Source organism: Empidonax traillii, unplaced genomic scaffold (assembly GCF_003031625.1).
Source record: "Empidonax traillii isolate 1590-97213 ecotype Southwest subspecies unplaced genomic scaffold, ASM303162v1 scaffold457:size789790, whole genome shotgun sequence".
Classification (NCBI taxonomy): Eukaryota; Metazoa; Chordata; class Aves; order Passeriformes; family Tyrannidae; genus Empidonax; species Empidonax traillii.
The window spans coordinates 578198-601397 of NW_020955650.1; the positions used below are offsets into that span (position 1 = coordinate 578198).

General features: G+C 41.9%; 1 protein-coding gene across 1 annotated transcript in view; it reads left to right on the plus strand.

Moving 5' to 3' along the window:
• The window catches only part of BRF1 (BRF1 RNA polymerase III transcription initiation factor subunit), a 178828-nt gene that overhangs the window by 91043 nt on the left and 64585 nt on the right, over positions 1-23200 (plus strand). The window contains exons 6-11 of the mRNA XM_027895346.1: positions 804-953; positions 2489-2582; positions 12306-12432; positions 13731-13770; positions 13860-13952; positions 14619-14891. Coding sequence (XP_027751147.1) covers positions 804-953; positions 2489-2582; positions 12306-12432; positions 13731-13770; positions 13860-13952; positions 14619-14891 — 777 coding nt within the window. The remainder of the gene's footprint in view (positions 1-803; positions 954-2488; positions 2583-12305; positions 12433-13730; positions 13771-13859; positions 13953-14618; positions 14892-23200) is intronic.

Here is a 23200-nt window from a genome sequence, read left to right on the forward strand (position 1 = left end):
AAGAGTAAACATGTGTTAAGTGTAGCTTTTACAAGATTGTTTGATAAATTATAAATTGGTTTAGGCAAAGCACAATGCGTACTGACATATTTTGGTTAGTTTGAAGCTGGTAACACTGATGCTTGAAATAAGTTTATACATCTGGAGGCAGATCTGTGGCTGCTGTAAATTGTCATAGCACTGTTGATGTTAATTGGGTTCTAGCAATTTATACTGATGGAGAGTCTGCCTTATTGTCTGTAATAAACAGTGTTTTGTATTGCTGGAATATGAGTCTGAGAAGCAGCTGGAATTAACTTTGAAGGTTGACTTTTCTTTAAGACTGAGAGTTTTAAACAAATGCTTTTTTTTTTTTGAAGCTTAGTTTGTAGTTAGGTTTGAGATGGAACATGCAAATTATCTTGTTAGTTTGCAGGAGATATTAAAAGTTTGGGATCTAAGTCATGTTCTCATTCTGCAGAAGCTTTTGCAAATGCTTCACTTTGGGTATGATTTCGCTGATACCAATAACACTGCTCATATGTCGGAGTCAGCATGTGCAGCCTTGGACACTTTAAAACGCATAGGAAAGTGTTTGTACAGTGCTTTAAAGATTTTTTTGTCTACCAAGCAAGAAAATATTTTGTTTCAGTTTGACCAAAAAACCCTAAAGCTTAGTGGTCAGAGGATCTGGCCCAGCAGCACATTCTATTTGCTGAGAGGTAGACCAAGCCAAGCACAGCAGCCTCGCAGTACTGCTTGAGCGCTGCGTTTTCCTAAATCAAATGTGGGATTAGAAATAATGTTGTCACCTTCCGTTGCAGATCCGTGTTTATATATTCCCCGTTTTGCACACATGCTGGAGTTCGGGGATAAGAACCACGAGGTGTCCATGACGGCTCTCAGGCTGCTGCAGAGGATGAAGCGGGACTGGATGCACACCGGGCGCCGGCCCTCGGGGCTCTGCGGGGCAGGTAGGGGGCATAGGCTGGGTGTATCACTTCCCCCGCAGCAGGGTGCATGGGAAGGCTTGGAACAGATGAGGACTTTCTCATTTCCTTGGTGATAGCCATGCTCTCTGAGTTTTGTGCTGTCAGGCATCTACAGATTATATAGGCATTCATCAAAACAGTTTCTGGAACCCAAGCTTCATTTTGCCCTTGTTTCTACAGTACTTGCTCAGATCCTTTGTGACTTACAGTTTGGATTTTTTTTTAAGCTCCTTTCTGGTGCTTTTTCTGCCCCCACTCTGCAGGCTCTAGCTGCTGAAAGGTTTTTCTGTCAGCTAAAATGACACCATTAGTGCAAGCACTTTGATTTGTGTCTTTACATAGAGTCTTATGCAAGAAATGGCCTCTTTGACCTGTTTTGTGAAATTATTTTTCTCTCTTTCTTCATCTTTTTCCAAGATCCATTGCTGTCATGATGCTTGCAGAAAACCTACTGGTTTTGGAGGGCCAGGTTAAAAGGTAGTAGCTAGTGAGGTCAGAGTAACAAAGGGTGTAGATAGTCACAGAGATCATGTATGCACTTTATTTTATTTAAAAGATCTTACATGTCTAGGCTTGAATGAGAAATGAACTATGCAATTGTCTTGACATTTCTAGCCCCTTTTTGTTAATAGTACTTGCTTATTGCACACTGCTAAAAATTTAAGTCTAGACTGCATGGGAGAGCAGCCTGCTCTTTGATTCACTACAGGGACTATATCCACATGAGCAGGTAATTTGATTGAACAGACATGGATCGGTGGATTGAAGCAGGTGGTGCTGGACCCCTCATGCAATATGCAGTTCTCGTGTTGGACTGTGCACTGGATTTAGTTGGTTCCCTGGTCTAAATGTCTGTGCCACATGTTGTTTGAAGGACCAGTTGTTAGTTTAGCCCCTGATGCTTCCATGAGGAGCACCTTAAGCTTATACCAGAAGTGGAGCTCTGGTTTAGTTTCCTCTGTAAGGAAGCACTTTGGCCTGCTTGAAAGTGCTCAGCACACTGAGCCACTGCACGATGGGTGGGTGTGATGCTTCAAAAAGGAGCTGAATCAACACACGATGAAACTGCAGCCAGCACTAGTTATCTTACAGGAGAGCACTTGGGCACCAGCAAGACAGTGGTAGTGGTGACAGCAGTGAGGAGACCAGCATAAGCTTATTCAGTGTTTCTCTTAAGGTCTTTTTGTTCAGGGCAGAATTCAGTAAATTTTGCTAAAAAGATGATCACTTTGAAAATAACGTGATCAGTGAATTGTTCTTGTACTGTAGCTGACTGTGGTTTCCCAAATGTTAAAGCACAGAATTTTTGAGGGTGCAATTTGCAATTGGCTTAATTTTATTGGGTAGAAAGCAAAGTTTGTAAGGTCAAGTATTCAAGGACACAGCTCAGCATAAGCATTCATAGCTCTTTGGCTGAAGGCAGGGACGAAGAGAGGGTATAGTTATCCCACTGTTTTCTGCTTCTGTTCAGTAAATTTTTCTCTTTTTGATACTGACTCTCCCTGCTCATTCTCCAGCTCTGCTGGTGGCAGCAAGAATGCATGATTTCCGACGGACTGTTAAAGAGGTTATCAGGGTGGTCAAGGTTTGTGAATCTACATTAAGGAAAAGGTCAGTGCAGTTTTATTGCTTTTATCTTTCATTTACAGTACTGAACAGTGGTGTAGTCTAAAATGAATGTATACCAGAGAAAACCAGGTTATGTTCAGAAGCGTCACAATTAAAATAAGTGCAATGTGTTTTAGATGGTGATTTTAAAGTGCTAACAACTTGACTCTTAAATAAGACCTCAAAAGCTTAGCAAAGATTGTAAGGAGCACTGTGCTTATTTAATAGGTGAAGAGTTCAAGGCAAAAGAATGCTGTGTCAGAAATGCTAACACTGTTGTCATGTCCTCAGAAAAAATAATTTATTGATTCTCAAAGCTGACGGTCTACTGTGAGATTTTTTTTTTCATTAATCCAGAATCCAGTGATGAAAAGTCTTGTACTTTAGCTATTATTGAACTTTTCAAAACATTTTGCTGATGTGTTAATTTTTGGTAGTGTTGCACTGCTAGTAAATGGAAGACAGCACAGTGAGTCTCATGATAAGTTCACTGAAGGATCCCCTGAAAGTGGGAATTTTTGAAGTACCTTTTGCGTGTTTATTTTTTTAATATCTGGTAGTATTTTCCATATTTTAATGGTATAGGTAGACACTCAGTTTCCCTCATTTTACTTTTGAAAAGTTATTACATATTCTTTTCCCATAGGTTGAATAAAAAACTAACCTGGCTGTGTAGAACCATGATTTCTGTTGCACCAAGTTGGAAATTTTTCTATCACCAGTACTTACTGATATTTGTTCCACCAAGGTCTGTGTTTAGAAAGCTGCTTCTTTCTCTACCTCACTGGGATCCTCTTAAGCACATCCAGCTGAGCCTAATACATATTAATAATATTGAATTCTTAATTCTTGGAAATATTTTTGCCCCAGATCTTCATTGGTGGAACAGGAGTGATGCTATTTCTCTTCTATGCATGGGTGACATAGGGATAAATTTGAAGTGTTATAAATGTTTCAGGGTACCACTATAAGGATGGAGCAGTACAAATACCACTTTTTTATTCTCTGGCCAACAGGTCGTGTGTTTTAATTTTGCATTTTGTATGATTATTGAGTTATGCACCACAATCTACTCCAAGGGGCTTTGGTTAAAGAGTTAAAGGGTTTGTTCTTGGTAAGAAAATAAGCATAATAAATTAGAGTTGGAAGGAAAATTAATTTCAGCAATTGTTTCGAGCAAGAAAATCTTACTTCAAAATTCATGCTTTGAAATGTTTACTCAAGTCACACACATCAACTAAAATGACAGCGTTATTTACTTTGACAGGGTAAACGTGACAGCTGAATTATTTTCAGGCAGCTATAATTACAACTATTTATCACGAATCTATAAATTTGATTGATGTTTTTCAAATAAGAGCATGTTATATAGTATTTAACGAAGGCAAATAAGAAAAATACATTTGAATAACTCTTTCTGCACTCCAGTTTTTTTCCTTTTCTTTCAAGAATTCGTCTCAAAATGCCATCAAATAGATGTTGTCGAGATGAACGAGAACTTGTTTTGCGTTCTTAAAAATTCCTTTACTTCTCAGTTTGATGTACAGTTTTATTTCCTTTAAATTATTGGTATAGTTACTCAGGTTGGTAAAGAGCTGCTGCTTTGTGAAAGTGTTGGGTGTAGCTGGGTGAGTGCTTATTAATGGACAGTGTTGGATCATTTTATCAGCTCACTGCTGATGGCTTTGCCCTGACAGCTCTGGAAGTGAAACGAAACAGGAGACCAGAGAACTCTGGCACTTCGAGCCTGCAGGTTCTGCTGTGTTGTGTAATTTAGTTCCCAGTTACCTACATGGTTCACAGCATTGGAAGCTGGGTTTGCTTTCAATGCTGACGACTTTGATGGCAGAAATCTGCAAAGGAAGGGGTGGCCCCACGTGATGTGCTTTTTTCTCCTGCCTTGTGGAGGCAGCTCAGGAGCCTGGGCGGGGGAGAGGGCTGTGTGAGTCAGCGGCTTGTCTGAGGGTGCTCTTCAGTAAAGCCCTTATTGGGTTTCTGTTTTGGGAAGGCCCTCAGGAAGGGGTGGCAGCCCTTCCCTCAGAAGGGCTTTCTGATCCTGGGCAGTGCAGCTGGTGGGGCTGGATTAGTTCACCCTGTTGATCATCATCAGCTGGAGAGCACCAAGCCTGTAGGCTGCCTCTTCTTTCACTGCTGTGTGCTGGAGGAGCAGCTCTTAGGAGGAGGTTCACAAAAATGTGATGTGTCTTCAGGTCATAAAAATTAATGACCTGATCATAAGGGGAATGGGTTTTGGAAGGAAAAAAGCGACAAAGAATGACTCACAGATGCTGTCACTCATCTTCCAATCAAGGCCTCTTAGTTTAACCATCTGTTTGGTTAAAAAACAGTGCATGTTTATTTTTAATATGTGTGGATTTTTGTTAGGATTGGTGCAAAAACTTTGTAGTCACTTCACAGGGCCTTCTAGGTTTATGTTTTGAAGCACACAATTAAAATGTAAAGCTTGTTGCTGTTGTTGAAAGCGAACTTATTAAATATTAATAAATGCACTGATAATTCTATCTCATTTCCAGTCTAATTGAAATTATATTAACTTATATATCACTTTATATATTCAAATACTGTACAAATATTAACTAATTAGTCAAATTGTTATTTTCTCTGTAATCATCTGTGGAGGTAGGAGGAATTAACTTTTAATAAACCCAACCCTTTTATTTAGTTCAATCCTCACATTTATGCCTATGTGCAAGGCACCTGTCTTCGCTGCTGCCTTTTTAACCTTTAAATACTCTGCCTCTTCATCTTTTTATTCACCCCTTGCATGTTTTCTCTGTGTTCTGAATTCTGCCTTATCTGTAGTGAGAATAATTCTTGTGATATTTGTCCATTGTGCATTATCTAATACTGTGCGGCCCTTACGCCTGTTTGAAGATCTTAGGCACTTCTTCAATAGAAATTAAAAAAAAAATCTTATCTTTGTTAACATTTGCATTCTGCTTCTTTGGCTTACACACTTTATCTTTAAATTGAACTGCTTTTTGCATAAAAAATACTCCTTCTCAGTTCCATAAAGTACTATCTGCTAAAAAACCTATTTGTGATGAACTTCAGAAGAAGTAAAGCTTCATTTAGTAGAAATTGGAATGAAAGGCCAGAATGGGTTTAAAGGGCTCCTTTTTGAGTCGAATGGTTTTTTTTTCTCGCAACAAAATAGTTTTTTTGGGGAAGGGAGACAAAACTTGTTACAAAGGAACTCCAATTGCAGGAGCTGCAGGGACTTTCATAAATGGGGTCCTTTGCTCATATCCTGGGGACCCAACTACAGCTCTTTCAATGACTGCTTTGGTAGTTTTCTGGTAAAATTAAAGATTCATGCATAGAGATAAATTGCCTGCAGCTTTTCTTTTTTCCTTTTCATTTCTGTAATATGTAGCTGACGTAAACCTCGTGTCCAGGCGCCCAGTCTCAAGCAGGGCAGGTGTCTGTGAGAGCAGGCAAAAGCAAGGAGGATGTGTGTCTGGAGTCAGGATGGGAAGAGAAGGTAACAGGGAAATGGGTAGCTGTGAGGTGGCTGCGAGGCTGTGTTTTTGAAAATGCCAAAGTCCTATCAAGGCCAGGGCTGAAGGGAAAGGTGTGAAGAAGTCGGTGTTGGGCTGTGATCCGTGTACAGCCAAGCTAAAATTCTGTGAAAGGTATCTGGTGAATCAGTGGGAGCTGCTTACCCAAGGCATTCAAGCATTGAAGGGCAGAGGATGCTCAGTATGTCAGAGCTCTGTAAGGGCTCTTGGTTGAAATCGGATGGGGAGGGAGGCATTTAGAAAATCAGAAGAGTTATTTCATGTAAAGGAGCTTGTGGTGGTGTCTGCTCTGATCTCCTTCGCTGGCCACTGCTGCGATAAGCTAAACTGAGAAATATCTTATGTCTCCAGTTAAAGCCTTTTCAAATGGCTTTACAGATGATTTCTAGAAACCTCTCTAGTATGGTGATTAAAACACAACTTGATCCACGTGGGCTGGTGTTGCATACCTTTGTAAGTTGGATTGTCTGGTTTAATGAAAAAAGGTTTTATTTCTGAGGAATGCAATTTCACACGTAATGTTCCTTTTTACAAGCCCAGCTTCTACACAGTTAGTAAGTTAATACTTTAATTGGATTACTAATATGTTTTAGTACAGCATCTTTAAAAATATAATTTCAAAATTATTGGTGACTCTTACTTCTGAAACAGTCATTAACTTCTCCGCACTAAATCAGGCTTAGATCTTGTAAACAGTTTTCTCTGAGTTTGACTTTCCTCATCTGAGCTGCTGCTGAGAAGTTAAAGCAGCACTATTTTTCTTTTCCGGGAGATCATAGAGTGCTTTTTGACAGACCATAGCAGAGGAACCACGCTAATGAAACAAATTTTAAGGAACGCTAAAGCATTTTGTTTCCTTAGCATTGTGTGAACACTTGAATCAGGGGGGAAAAAAACAAACAAAAAGTTCCAGGTGTTTTAGACTGACAGAGGTCTGGGGCAGCCAGGTAGGTGTGATGGTGGGATTATCCAGAGGCTAACAGTGGGCACAGGTGTTAACACAAGTTTATCACATGTGTAAGCATTTGTAGAATTGGGCTTTAAAAGTTAGGATAATGAATTTGTGACAGTTTTAAATCTCTGCTTTGGTGTGAGCAAGTAACAGAAACTAATTCCAAAGGGTGCTTTTATACAGTACAGTAAATCTTTAGAGGCACCCATTCTTTAATACCTAGAGAAGGATCAGAGGGTTGCCACTAAATGAGCGCCATAAATTATCAGTCACCTCTTAATTGGCAATAAATGAGTTTGTGTGTGTGCTCTCAGCCCACTGTAAAAAGAGATGGTGTGTATTAATGTTGGAAGTTGTTTAAATGTGACGATATTTCTCTTAACATTTGGGTTGGGCTGGGAACACAGACTAATTTAGCACAGCTCAGGTGGTAAGTTGTAAGTTGTAAAACCACAGTAACTGGATCACCTCTGATTTTGCCCTCATCTTTAGTAATGAGATACACATTTCTACAGGCTTAAAACTGTCTTTTATATTGCTGCAAGTACATGTAAAATTGTATATATGTACAACATATATATATATGTATAACAACAATATGTATATATTAGGAGATTACTCTTCTGTTTATTTACTTACTGGTGGCTACTGGAAAACTTTTTGTTTTGTCATGTAGGAAGCATCTAATTAATAACTGTTTCTGATATGTGTTCTATATTAAGTATCACTTTTAGGATATGTGTTTACATACTTCCAAAAATAGTTCATGTGTAAACATTATATGGCTTGGAAAAAAATGGGGGGATAAGGTTGATGCAACAGACTGTTGCATTTGTAGTATAAAAATAGTGATGGTTTGCCACATCAGTGTGAATTCTGAGCTTCTCTCCTGTGAGTGAGGGCACGGGTTTGGGATGGTAGGAAGCACTTGAGAGCGTTAAGTTAAAACAGCGGGGAGACGCTGCAATATTCTGTTACTTCACTAAGACGCAAAAGGAAATCCCTTACTTTTCCAGAGTTTGGAATTGAGTTATCAAAGCTGATCTATTACTGGAATATTTGTAATTGATATGGCAGTTAAGGTTATGTAGACATCATGTAAGTTATTACTTATGGTTTTAATTATATTGTTAATTTGGGGAAACTCAGGGGAATATAATTATCATTACCAGCTTATCTTGCAATAAAGTTTTTTCATGTATTTCTGCTGATAGCGTGGCAATATTCAGCTTAGTATTTTTCTATCCCATTAATAAAATACCTTAAGTACTTTTAAAAAGACCCATCACAACAGGTAACTTAGAGGCTGACTGCTCAGGCTAAACCTCACGTTATGTCTTTAAAAAAACAATTGTCTCTGAAGTTGTAATTTGTTTGCCCCTCTGTATGGAGACCCAGCACAAGACACCTCTGCTCATGCTGCCTGCTTTCTAGAGCTTATTGTGTGTATGTAGGAGGACACGGTGGCTTTTCCTAAATGGCCTCTGCTTAGAGATTCCTCTTGGACTTTGAACTTGGGCTCCTGAAGCATTTGTGAGTTGGACTCCAGAAGTCTTTGTTCTTTTGTGTGCTTGGTCGCACCTCAGTGCTGCACAATTGAACATTAAAACCGAGCACTGAGCTGCACCAAGGAGTCTGTTTTTCCATTGCTGTAGATTGGATTCAGGAGTCTCCACTGGATGGTATCCCTGAAACAAACAAAATGGAAAGAAACATTGCTTGTAACTTCAGTGTGATTGACCCATTTTCCCTTATTGGGAGTTATATTAAGGGCAAACGGAATTGGTTTACTGGTTTGTACACAAAAGTACTTTATCAGAAGCTGAGGTGTGGTTTTGTCTGTAAAGGGAAGAAACAACAACTGTGGAAACTTTCCTTTGTAGAAAAGGGTTGGGGTTAGAGGCAGATGACACCGGGCTCTGGAAAAACCTTTCTCCCAAAGGAATTTGCTTGAAAGAGTTTGCTGTGAGAAACTGTAAGAGGACAGTTTATGCTGGAAGTTAAATCTTAGCCTGAGCTGTAGTGGCTGCTTCTGCTTTGACTATAAATAGAAAATACTTGTCTGCCAAATTTCAGTTTTTAGAGCCCTTTTGAATTTGTGCCAAGGAAATAATATCTTAATTTGTATATCTGTTTATTTTCCTCCGTCTGTGCATAACTTGAAGTGGCAGCTCTTATTAGGTTTTTTTTAGGTTAACAAAAGTGAAAATGAACTTGGATAGTATTTTTATGTGGGACTTAAAAAAATAGCCCGTAGCTATTTTTTTGTTTTCATGAGGGCACTCCCTCGCCCCCGAAATTATTGTGTTTATGATTAAGGTTGCGTCAGTTTTTCTTAACTGCCAAACCTGTGTTTTCTTGTTTCATGCAGCGCAGACTGCTGCAGCATCAGTTTGTTGCCTTGGTGGGATGTGTCCAAACAGTGGGTAAAATTAAAGAAATGTTTAAAAATGTGTAGACAGGATATCAGCCAGTGTAAAATGTTGAGGCAGGGAAGTGGTTGGCAAGTGCAGGTATTTATTTATATCAAGTTAAAAGAGAAAATGCTGAGTGCACAGCTTGCTCTCCCACGGTGATGATGCTCAAGTTGGGATCCTGACCGTCACGGGTGGTTCTTCATTTCGGAAGGAAGGCTGGAGACTTACGGATGAGTCCAGAGAGAAGTGAAGAAATAATGTGCTCCTCTAAATCTGGGCTTGCCACTGGCCTGTACCTACACTGTCGTGCTGGCAGCCCTTCCCAAGAGGTGGGCAGCTCTTCTCCGTTTGTCTTGGATCAGGACTGAAGAAAAGGAGGGCATGGCCATGGGACAGGATGCTGGAGGCCAGGTCAGATGGTCGCACCGTGCTGTGCTGTAGGTCTGAGCTCCTTGGTAGCAAAGATGACACAGCTCTACCCTGTCCTATTGCAGATGCACTGAAGGTCTTTTGGGAGAGACCCGTCCTGCTGTTGTGGCTCAGGCGCTCAAACTGGAGCTCGTGCCAACCACCCCAGCGGAGGGCTGATGGGTGCAGGGTACGTGACGTGAGTCACAACACCATGGACAGGAGAGGGACAGACAGAGCCTGAGGTGTCCCAAGCAGACATGCACAGGGTTGACACCCTGACATGGTCATCTCACCCCCGGCCTGGCTTTATGAGCAACTGGTTTTGCTTCGGGTGTTTTCTTGTCTGCTTGGCATGCGCAGAGGTGGTGCTTTGATGGGGCTCTGGCTCTGGCAGCTCACCTCAGACTCAGAGCAGGCGTGGGATAAACAAACTGTGTGTCCTTGCCAAACTGCATGTTGGCTTTTAACAGTGGGAGGAGAATACTGCTTTAACGAGGCGAGGCTGGTTGGGAGGAAAAGTCTCGCCGAAGCGGGACTACCCGTGAGTGCGTGATTCATTCGTGGAGAGATGGATGACTGTTCTTTAATGATGGTGACTGGGAAGATCCATGTTCCTCAAATGATACATGGGTTTGGCATTAAGTGAATCCTGAATTAAAATAATAATAATAATAACAGTGCCCTAGCCAGGCTTTACCTCTAGCCTGATAGATGAGGCTCCCTCCTGAAAGGTGGGTAATGCATGCTGGAAGCCTGTTAATGCTGAGAAAGATTTCTAGTCTTTTAATTAAAAGCTGGGTGCTGCTGCTGCCAACAGCATCCTCCTCTCCTTTCCAATTTGATCTGAAAGAGAGGAGGAGGGGGCTGGTCCCTGGTATACTCTGAGGGAAGGTTTTGTGCTGTCAGTCACTCTCAAGTACATGGCTAATTTGGGGCTTTGTGGAGATGCCTGAACTCCAAAAGCAAGTCTAGTTTTCAGAGGCTTTCTTCTCCTCAGCAGCACTAATCTGGCTGGCACAGCCGTGCATGGGCTCAGTGTGCTGCTTGCTGTTGGAGTTACCTAGAGATGCCTGGCTCTCTCTGAGCATTTCACGGCATGAGATGCTGCCTGTGGCCTCTGCTCCAGGTGTGCAATACCTCCTGGCAAAGTGTCCTGAAGTGGTAGCATGCCTATGCCCTTCTGTATGGGCTGTCTTGTTTTGTTCCTCAGTTTATAAAAGAAGATATACAGATACTGTTGGGGATATAGGAGGAAAATGTGGCCCTGTGCTCTTCACTTTGACCCTGGCATTGGTTAGAAACTGGATTTCTGTGTTAGAGAAAATTCCTTTTCAGAAGGACTTTCATTGCAATCAGAGGTAGAGGAGAGAAATGCCGAAAGGTCCTGTGCTGGGAGCACTGAATCACCATTTTTAGTTTCCTAGCTTTGCAGATGGAAGCTGTTGTCAGATTAGCTTCCTCTGGAAGATGGGAATATTCCAGCGAAGCAGCTGCAGACCCATCATTGCCGTTTTCCCATGGAAAATGTTGATATTATTAAAAGGGCACTTTCTGTCAGAGAAGCATTCTGCCAGACGTTTCCTGACCTGGCTTTGTATTTAACCTTTTGTCTCACTTTCTCCCATCTGTGAAATGGATGTGCTCATTCTCCTGTATAAAATTCTTCACCTGTACAAAATGCTGTAATTTGTGGATGAAATTATGACCAGATTCGTTTGGAAGATTCAGCTGCTTTCATGGCAATTCCCCATGGAACTGGTCCTATTTCTCACTTAGGTAGGAACTTTTAAATGCAAACCTTAAACAAATACAGAGTTTATTATTGTCAAATTATGTGCATTCATCTATTCCATTGGTGTGACATGCAGATGATTCCTTTATTTTACCACTGCTTCGTGGTGTCCTGGGAAGATCATTTCTTGTCGCTTTTCCAGTCTGCTGAAGAGATTTTACTTCAACATTTGATTTGCATAAAGTAATCAGAATAACGTATCAGGAATATTTTTGAGCGTACTCCTAAACTATGAAGGCAGATATTTTATTTTTGGTGTCTGTTTTGTTGTTGATGTTGATAACAAAAGCAACGAGAGGGGAGGAATGAACCATGTTTCTCGTCTTAGTTTTGTCTATACTTAATTGACCGTAGGGACTGCAGTGTTTCTGTTCATCAAAAAAATTGTGTGTTACATACGCTAATAAATCAAAAGCTAATATGGGATATGAAAAGATACTTTCTTTCCAGCAGATGAAACAATTAGTAGCACTTCAGTTTTAATGTAGTCTGTATTTGAGCCAGAGTTGCCAAGGACGATGTGTTTACTCCGTAACTTGGCAACTTGTGGATTTTGTTACTTTTGAAGGAGTTCTTAGAGATGTTTTGGTCATGTGCTGTATGCTTTGGTAGGTTGACAGAGTTTGAAGATACACCAACCAGTCAACTAACCATAGATGAGTTTATGAAGATTGACTTGGAAGAAGAATGTGATCCTCCTTCATTTACAGCTGGTCAAAAAAAATTGAAGATACAGCAGGTGAATTCTGAATCAGATGCTCTCTGTATTTTTCTCCTCTATCCTCCTTCTGTGCATTTCTTTTTGAATCAGTTAATACAAAATCCTAACTGACCAGCCTTTGGTAAGGTTTAGTAACATTTATTTTGGGGTTTCTAAGAGAAGGGTGAGCATTAGTGCATATGATAGCCATTAACTAAAGATATGTAATTTTTTTCACCTATATGATTTTTGTTCACTCCTCCAGAGAGACTTGCTCTGGCAGATATGTAGCTTCATATGTAGCTTTAAACATCCCCTGATGAGGGATTGAAGTATGTCTGCTGCCTTAGCTAAGGAAGTGCAGAGTCACTGCTCTGCTTAACATCGGGATGGCCGAGTGGCCGAGGACACTTCTTGGGCTTTGACCTTTTATCAAAGAACCCAATCTTTTTGTCCTTAAAAAATTGTGACAAGTCAGCTTGCGACGTGGAAGTCTTGAGTAGCTGTTCTAACATCTGCACTTCTCTTTTGTGTGCTGCCTGCTCTCTCCCAGCCTGGTCAGCAAGAGGCAGGGTAAAGGTGTAAGGTTTGTAATGGGATCAGAAACCATGCGCTGTTTTTAAGGTGATAGCAGTGGCCAGGAGAAGTGCCATTGCACAGAACTTCTTTTAAATAGATATGAAAACAATAACCCAGTTACTTTAATGAGACTCCTGAGGGGTTTGTATGGTACAACACCTGCTTCCACAGAGATTAGTTCTCGTGTGGTTTAATTTCTTTATGAAGGATGAACTAAAGCTGGCACGAGAGGGAGAAGATTTTACTGCTGTCACAGTAATTTCTTACGTTATTGGTTTGTTAGGGTTTTTGTTTGTTCTAGATGTGCTATCATTTAAAGGTCTGTAGGCATGCCAGTGATGTTCTGAAGAGCCTGGCAGGTGCTGTAGGTCAGAGCTTCACTCTGCCATCACCTGTGTGCTCTGTCTGGTGTGGACACTGCAATCTCAGTGCTGTCCTTGTGCTTGCTCACATCTGCAGGCACAGTGACAGGGTCAGATTGCTGAAGAATGAGGCCTTGTATTTACAGCTTGCCAGAGTGAAGGGTCTTTTTGAGGTATATAGATGGGAGAGATAACATTTGAAATTGGTCAGTATTTTGAAACTTGTCTGTCTTGCCTGTCTGACACTACAAAGTAATTTCAGTTGTGAATCAAAACCTGCTTAGTGCTTTTAAAATACCCTGCCATTCTCTGTCTCTATATACGGTTCATAAACAGTTGAAAATTGTGCATCTTTTTTTAGCAATTTCACATTTATTTTGTTTGTTTTCGTTTCAGCTTGAGAAGGCGTTATCAAAAAAGCTGGAGGATTTTGAAGGTATAAGTTGTGTTTAGCGTAACATATCACTCATTTCTTCGAAATTACATCAGCGATTGCTGAGTTTTATTTTTATTTTAACACCACAGGAGAAATATCGAGCTACCAAGATGAAATAGAGATTGAATTAGAAAACAGTAGACCGAAAGCAAAAGGCGTATTTGCAAATTTCACTAAAGATGGTAAGTCTGTAAAGTCTTATGACTACTTAAATAGCATCGGGTTCAGATCAGGCAGTCTGAAGTGTATGAACTTTATTGTGATAAATGTGATCATATATATGCTTGCATAGTACAAGATCTCTACTGCGTTGGGGTTCTCTCTGCCAAATACTTGGTTCGTAGTTCAGGCTTCAAAACAACTACGTTGTGACAGTTCATTAATGATTTCAGTTGTTTTTCTTTCCTTCTACTGTATAAGCTTGGCATTGGCACCTGAGAATGTTTCTTTTCATCACTGAGGGTGCGGTGGACCAGTATCTAGACCCTTCTGTCACCAAATTCCCCAGTTGACTTCCATATGGAAGGGCTTAACTGGCTATTTTTAATTTGTAATTATACCAGGAAATAGCTGACTTCTCTCGCAAAGCCCTTTTACCTAATTTGATAAGACGATGCTTCTATTTTAAATGTTGCATGTAGTCACAAAAATGCATTTTAATAGTCAAGGTAATGAATTTGAAGAGCATCTGGGAACTCCATGTATTCATATGTTGGACTAAAATATTGTATATTTTGTCTACAGATTTCCTCTAAAGATTTTTTATTCCATAAGTGAGCACCTCTATTTATTTAGCTTCTGTAGCAGATGGTATGCAATGACCTGTTGGGTTTATTTTCCCCCTACAGATTCTATAGAAGATAATGCCTCTAGCATACTTGGAGAGGAGGAGGCAGAAGATGAGGAACTGGAAGCAGCTGCTAATCACTTAAACAAGGACTTCTATGATGAACTTCATGAGAAGGATAAAAGAAATGAAGAAGGGGAATGCAGAAATGGAAATGAAACTCCTGTAAGGCCACCTGCACTGGAATCCTTGCTCGGCCCACTCCCCACTGCCGCTAGTCTTGGCATAACAGAGTCCATAAAAGAGTGCATATCCACTAAGGACCAAGAGCCTGGTGAGTGGGAGTTCAGTTCGGCTCAGAGCAGAAACTGGACACATGCAGCCACTTGTGGGTTTGTTGTGTAATTTCCATGTATCTTGTTGGTTACTGTGGCAGCAGTTCCCTGAATCAGTGTAACATCGGGGTACAAACAGCTGTGAGGCTGGATGGGACCAGTGGTCTTGGTCGTTGATGTGGGTTGATGTGGTTGTTGACATCTGCTTCTCTGGAAGCTGCAGGAAAATCTGGAGTGCCTCATTATTTTCTGAAGCCTGAGAATGTGTATCTCTTGGTTAAGTCGATTTGCAGTCATATGATAGCTGATGGGCATATTTCAAGCCATGCAGTCTCAATTAAGAAATTGGAGGAAGCGGATCCCTGTAAATATGACTGGAAATTAAAACCCAAGCATGAGAATTTTAGATCAAGGCAGACTTTCTCAGGAGACATTTTACTGTAGTCAAACATGATGCAGTCTGTCTCTGATTGAGAATCTTTGCAAATGGCAAACATTTAAAATGTTTGCAAGAGGAAATAAGTGGTTGTATGCTTTTTTCTTTGATATGGACTTTGGTGTGTGTTGTGCTGGTTCTGCTCCATTTTTCTTAAAACCTCCAGATTTGTCTGTGTTACACAGCTCTGTACAGCACAGGGCTGATCAACCAAAGAAGCCAGTTTTGCCAGAGCCATTAAAGCAGCCAGTACTGTAAACAGCCAGTCATCCAGGCAGGTTTGTTTGCTTTTTCGCATGCATTCTTGAACTTTGTGGAGATGGCATTTTTTTTAATTCCTTTTGCATCCCAATGACTCTGAAAACAGAGCATATCTAAAGGGCATTTTACTCTTTTCTTTATCAGAGTTAATTTTTCCATTGTAAGACACACCTATCCAAATCTGTTTTGCCAGCTTACTTGGAGGTCGATGCAACAGAACATTTTGTTATCCAAACTGTTCTGATGCTGATTTCTGCTCAACTGCACCAACTTGTAATAAGGTAATCCCTGCCTGAACGCATTCAGATTCTTATTATGTTAGTGTTCAGTCTCCAGAAATGTAGAAGGATGATTGCATGTTTGTGTTTTGTACAAAGAAAATCATACAGAAACAGTTGAGTGGTTTTGGTTTTGTTTTAATTACGATTAAGAAAACGGATGGCTCGTGGCTCATCTTTCTCCGGGAAATCAGTGGTTCATGTCGAAGAGAGGTCAGTCATGGCTAGAAGCTGTTGTTGTCTGGCTACCCACTGACCTGTAAAAAGGAGTTCCCAGTGATGGACGTTTCTCAGCTGGCATTGCTATTGACCATTTTAATGGACAGGCTGAGGTCTGAGTTTAAAGATCAAACTAAGCTGGCGTAGCCAGGTAGGTTCCTTTGAGTCAGGCTTCAGGGAGGTGGGCAGGAGAGCGCAGGGCTGCTCATGCTATGGCTTGTCTGTATTTGCTGTTTGTTTTCTTGCAAAAGTGGAGGATGTGCCAAGTGAACTGAATTTCGAAACCAAGCAGGTTTCAGTATGTTCATTCTCTTTCAATGCATCTGAGAAATCACTGTGGGTGTTTGAACAAGTACTTGTTCTCTTAATGTGTTCTGAAGCTCATATCCAAAATTGCAGTTTTGGTTTCATTTTGATTGTAGATCCTGGCCAAACCTTGTTGGATTTTGTGTGGTTTTTCTTGGTTTGGGGGAAGGGTGTTTGAGGTTTTATTTGTGGGTTTCTTTGTTGTTTGGTTTTGGTTGCCTTTTTTTTTTTCCCCACTGACTCTGTTATTTATTTTAACAATTTAAAAGTTTCGTGTTAAGTCCAATTCACTTTGGCTATGCCTGTGCTGCAGGGTAGTTGTGCTGGGTGCAGTTCCCAGTCTCCAAGCCCTTGCCACGAAGCGTCTTTGTGATGTGGGTGCATCCTAGTGGTGTCTACATCATCCCCCTGAGGACCTGGTTTCCTTCGGGAAGTTGTCTGTATTCAGGAGCAGCAGTGGAGCTTTGATGTATTTTGGGTGACTGGGAACTAGGTCTAGCAGAGAGGATGGGAAGTACATCTGGCTTGCAGTTGGCATGTTGTTATGGTGAATACAGAAAACCTCTTGTTAAGGTGACTCCCATTGGTTACCTGTGCATTGTTGCTCTGAACCCCGATGAAAACCAGTGTAGATGATTCTGTCACCTCGGGCAGTGATGTCTTGAGTTCTGCCTCATAGTTCTGGGAAATCTGGGAAGGGTTTGCACCTGGAGGAAGCATGTTCTTCTATCACATCAACTGGTATAGTTGTAAAAATCAGACAGCTTTGCAGGTTGGTGGGCCTTTCTTCAAACATGAAAAAGAAATGGCTTTTTTCAAAACCAAATACAGAATGAGAGCAGTTGCTCAGAGTTTAATTTGAGATGGCACAGTTACAGATCACAAAATTTCCTGCATTTATCCTGTGTATCCTGCAATTTATATTGTGAATTTCAGCTGGCCCCAGCTTCTCTGTGGTAGTTCATGTTCCAAGATCTAAGTCCAGTGGAGAATGGAGAGTGTTGTTGCAACACTGAACCCTTAAGGTGATGTTCTGGTCCTTCTCCACAGCTCTGTAAGTCATAAACCAGGAACCTTTCCCTTCCCTCAGCCCTCTCCAGCCCCGAGGAAGATGACCTCTGCGTGGTTCAGGTTGGGCAGGAGACTTTACCAGGATGATTCCTGATGGGCTCCACGTGTTGTTGGATGGGTGTCTTATGTCCAGTCAGTTCCATGGTTGGAAATGGCCTGCCTGCTGCTCTGGGGTGAGGATGCCCAGCAAACCCTTGTGGTGATGCAGGTGGCTCTTAAATAGGAGCTCAGCAAACAGGTGCAGTATGTGCCATCTTTGGCCTCCTTAAATGCAGGTTGTCTCTTCTCCTCTCTGTAATGATCTGTCTTCCTCAAGAAAAACTCTGCTGTAGGTACCTCCTACAAAGTCTTTTCATTTGGCTTTGGCATGTGGTAATTCAGTTTATAATTGCCTGCATCAGCTGCTTTGGGAAATCTTCCACCTTTGTGCTACGGTGCCTGCAACAACAGCAGAAGGTTTCTCACAAACTGCTTATGCAGATAAGACTTAGTACAGAGCCCAAGTATTAAGAAAAAATAAGTGTATTTTTGCTCCATTTACAGTTGGTATTTGAGCAGTGTGAGCTTGTCTATATGAATGTTTTATGGAAAGCACAGTATTTTAGCAAATTTGCATTACAAAGACAGCATGTAAGGTACCGGGTTAATGAGTCTGAGGCAGTAAAGTGCTTAGAATAAACACTACATTTGGCTATTTTTCCCTACAAAGTGTATTAATTTGCAGAAACTTTAAGCTGAAAACTGTTTGAGTTTTTGCAAACTGCTGCTTTCTTCTTCTTCATGATAAAAGTGCTTTATGGTGAGATCTCAGTTTCAGAGATGGAGATCACGTACATCAGCTGGTCTGTTTTCCTGGCCGTGCAGCATCCCAGCATCCTCACCACTTTCTGCTTCTGCAGTTCCCCAGAACAGGGCACCATTTCTTTTAGGAGACTGTCACAGTCAAATATCATGAAGTTCGTTCCCAAGAAATAACATTCTTTGGTGTAAGATTTCCCCCTGCGATTTATTTTTATGTCCCTTTTATACCACTTCAAACACTTTATCATCTTGCTTGGTGTTTCTGCCATTCTGATGTTTGCTGACTGTCACCTTGTCCTTCCCACATTGGGCTGGACTCTGCCAGTTCACCTCTTCTTGCCACGTGAAGGAAGAGTGAGGAAGGTCTGATAATAACAGAGATAAAGGTGAAATGCAGGGTGTAAGTTACAGACTGACTTTATATAACTTCCCCTTCGCAATCTAGCGCTTGAGGCCTGATTTATGTTGTGTTTTGAATCAAATTTCACTTGTAGTTGTTTAAGGCAGTAATTTCAAGTGCTGTATGTGAAGTGGGTGGTAACACGCTCCTGCACGTCCTCATGAAAGTCAGCGGCTTTTGCAGTGAGAAATCACCGTGCATGTACCATCTTGTGCTTGGTTAGGCACCCAGCGAGCTGCATTCGCTGCTAATTTCACCAAGAATACATGAGAAAGGTGCACAATTAACAGTTTGCTCATTTATTCCTCCTTGTATTTACGCCTCCATTACTGCTGCAAGCATGATCTGGCACGGGCTGAGGTTGAAAGATATTGCCATTGATTTCTGTGGGTGTTAAAGACCCCATGCAGGCCGTGTTCATTGATTGGGCAGTTGTCATCCCTGTGTACAGGGGCTGTTCAGCTTCTTACTCAAGGAGGATTTGAAAAGTATCTAAAGATGATCTGATAGGAGGTGGGGATGGTCTCATCCTCACAGGGCTTACTTGTGTTCTGGATTTCATCCCCTGCAGCTGCCAGCTTCCACTTCATATCCTGTCCTGGCCTTGGGGCTTCTCCAGTCCTTCCACAAGCAGATTCAGCTCCCTCACCCAGCAAGTGAAAGCAGATGCGTGTTTGAACCCCCTTCTTTGTTTTGGCAGCAACAGATGACCAGTGCCAGCAGCACTGCAGGCAGGGAAGTTTGAAAACGTGACGTTCTGCAGGGTCTGAGGTGCTGTGGAAGGATGCTCAGGGGCCTGCAGGCTAAAGGTGGCTAGAGAGTGGCTGTTGAGGGATTCATGTGCCAAGAAGAGTTGTTCACCTTATATGGGATCCCAGCATGGATTGGGGCATGCCGAGCAGCAGGGTCACTGCTGTCACCATGGCTGCTCCATCAGTGGTTTGGAGTTGAACCCCTGTTTGTACTGATTTCTTCTTCCAGCATCCTCATTTCTTTGTCAGAATATATCACTGCCATGTTCCAGTATTTAAAGGGTGGCTACAGAGAGGATGGAACTCCATTTTTACAAGGAATCACATGGAAAAGACAAGGGGTAGTGGGTACAGGTTACTCCCAGGGAGATTTGGATTGGAGAGAAGTGAGATCATCCGTTTGATTAGTCTCCCTAGGGGAAGTGGTAGATTCCCCAACTGTGGAGACTTTTAAAATTTGGCTGGACAGGGTGCTAGGCCATCTTGTCTAGATCATGAAAGGTTGGACCAGATGATCCTTAAGGTCCCCTTCCAATCTTGTCTTCTTTGATTCCGTGATATAATCAGTGGAGAGATCACTATAAAGCTCTATTACATCATAATTGCTGCATACATGAGAAACGAAGCTCCTGAGTTCAGCACTAATTGTGTTACGTATTCAAAAGACACCTGGTGATCAGCACAGACGTGCATGTCCCCATCCTGGTCACTCTTCTTCTGGCCTGGGGCTTCAAGGCTGCAGTTGCTTCGGTGGTTTTAAGCCCCACCTCTGGAAATGAGCCGTGTGTGGGACCTGCTTGGTGCCACCTTCCTTGTGCCCTGCCTTCCGAGCACTTGGAGGGTTTGATCTTTGTCTCCGAGTGATCCGTTTGCTCACTCGAAAATATTTTCCGTGGCAGGGCCAGCCCTGTCCCGATTTTGAGATCTAAACAATGAAAACCTTGGTGCAAGCTAATCTTCCTACTCTGGCCTCCATATGCCTGTGTTTGGCAGCCTCGACGGGCTGTATCCCTGATTGAGCCTTCATTACGCCGTTAATGAGATGTGAAGAGCTTGTTGCAGCCAGAGCAGTAATATGAGACCACCAGCTGCTTTGAGTGCAATTTTTTGATACCTGAAGTCTTGGGTATGAATTACAGATGACAGGATTTTCTTACTTGACTATGTATGTCACTCACACACAAGTACTGCCGTGTGCATGTCTTCCTCCGAAATCTGAGTGCAGGTTTTTTCATGCAGGATCTTTGCATTTCATTAAAGGATAGGAATGCTATAAATTTGTTCCATATTCATGCCGTGAGTAACGAGGAAGGTTAAGGGATGAAAACTAATCATCGAGTTTGGCTGAAAGATTTCCAAACAAATCTAGAGAGGGGTTTTGGAGAGAAACCTGCAGTTTGTTAGAGCCATCAGGGAGCTAAATTTGAGTGAAAGCATAAGTTGTATCATGTGAGTACGTTTTTATAGAATTTATGGACATTTTAAGAACTTTCCAAAGGACTGGATTATTGATATGGACACTCCTTATAGAAAAATTTGAGTGGTTTTTGTCAGAAGTGTTGGTGGAAAAGAACCGCCCCAGAGTAATGGGTGCTGGGGTTGGCAAAAGGTACTGGAAAGTGGGGTCAGGTTCCTGAGCCAAGTGAAAACTAATCGTCTTTTAAACCTTACTTGGCCATGTCACCTGTGAATGAATGCCTTTAGCCCATGGCTGTCCTGTTACCCCCCTGTTATCCCAGCTGTCTTAGGGGAGAAAGTCTCCTTCTCCTTCTTCTTATTTTTTTGCTTCTAAAAATTCTGGTCTAGAATAGGAAATGTTTTAAAAACTTGAAAGCTTTTCCAGGATTGGTTTCTTTTTTTTTGCCTGCGTCATTCTGACTGCAGCGGGCAACGTGTCTTTTCTGTCTCGAATTTCTCTGATAAAAGCAATGGTGGAAAATGAGCTTTATTTTCAGTTTGAGTAGCGTAAAAGCCTTACATTGCTCTTTGATGAGTCTAACCAGCTGCTTAAGGCCTCATCCTCCCTTGCTTGAGGGAAAAAAAAAAAAAAAAAGCGAAAAGGTGCTTTTTGCTCTCGCTGCTTCAGCTGGCTGCTGCCTGCAGGCTCTTTGGAGAAGGAGGCAGCAGCAGGGCTGTGTCTCCAGCTTGGGGGAAGAGGTTGAATGTGTGGGATAGGGGCTCTGGTGTGTCCTTCTGTGTGTTGATAATTGACATGTATGTGCTGTGGCGTCGATCCTGCTTTTTGGTGGAGCAAGGAGAAGCAGTCAGCCACAGCAGGGGTTTATGCGTTGTTTTCCATTGTGTTGAGGGGAAGTCCAGGTCTGCTGTCACCTGCTCCAGCACAGATGCTCCCCTGGGCCAACAGGGAGAAGAGGAGAAGCTCACCTGGGGATTTAGAAATGGTCCTTTTCCCATACTCAAATAGTGGAATTGCAAAAACCAGTTGTTCCCCAAATACTAAGGGAGGGTTGTGTTTTATCGTTGACTTAGATGCCTCAGCATTTGTAGGTGCCAGTCTAAGGTTTTCCTTCTGCTGGGGCTTCTTTTCAAGGTTTTCTCCTCTCTTTACACTCCCTAGCATCTGAGAAGCTGCTGGTTCTCTGCGTGGAAGATACTTTCAGGGGCATTTATAATTGCTCCTGCCTTTCTGTGGGTCATTTCTTGAGGAATCTATGGAAACATAGCCATCTAAGGGATCACTATCCTGCTCTTTAATCTTGGTGGTAATAGAATTATAGCATAGATTGGATTGGGAGGAACCTTTAAAGGCTGTCTAGTTCAACCACCCTGCAATGAGCAGGGAGTCTTCAGCTAGATCAGAGCCCCACCTAGCCTGACCTTGAATGTTTCCAGGGATGGAACATCCACCCCTCTGGGCAACCCGTGCCCATGTTTTGCCATGCTCAACCTCGTAAACTGAGGATTAAGACAAGATTCAGGGAGGTGATGTTCGGAGGGATGACACAGACACCTTCAGGCAGTCAGGAAACCTGGCTAAAAAACCTCCTTGCTAGGATGAGAATTATATGATCCTTTTCTGCACCTGCCAGAACTGGAGCCCATGAACACTCACAGTTATTTGGTTAGGTGGCCAGTTTGCAGGAGAAACGAACATTCCTGCCCTGCCCTTCTGCCAAAAACAAAGAAAAGCCACCAAAAAAACTCAAGCAAAAACTGGAATTGTTCTTTAGAGAACTGTGGAAAGTGAAATGTGTGGAGGCTACAGAGAGGATGTTAAATTTGCACAGAAAGCTGACTGCTGAGGACGATGTTATCTGAGCAATTCATCATGGTATCTGAAATGTCAGGAGTGGAGACCTGGGTTCAGTTCAGGGAGTCTCCACGGTCTCAGTTGTTATTGAGAATAAAGACTTATTAACCCGGGTCAAGGAGCCACAAAACATGCCCTTGGAAGAAGGAAATACAGCATGGAGAGATTTTCAAGGCTTAGCTACTTTGGGTTTAACGCGATGGGTAATAAATCCCTGTGCGGGTGCTGCGGTGTATCCCTACCCCTTGGGTTTGTCTGAAAAACCTAAAATAATCCTCCATTTAGTTCTTCATTTTCTTGTGATGCAGTTTGAGCTGGTAAAGGCAGTACCTGGAAACTGAAAATCCACCGAAGTAAACCCTTTAAATGGAGTGCTGTTTCTGCAAGGTTTTAATGTCTTTGTGCAGCAGTTGTGTTGTTTTGCTTTTGTTCGGTAGCTTTGAATTTAGTTTGAAAAACTAATTCCTATATCCTCTTAAGGATTAACTTCATCACACCCCTACACACTTCATC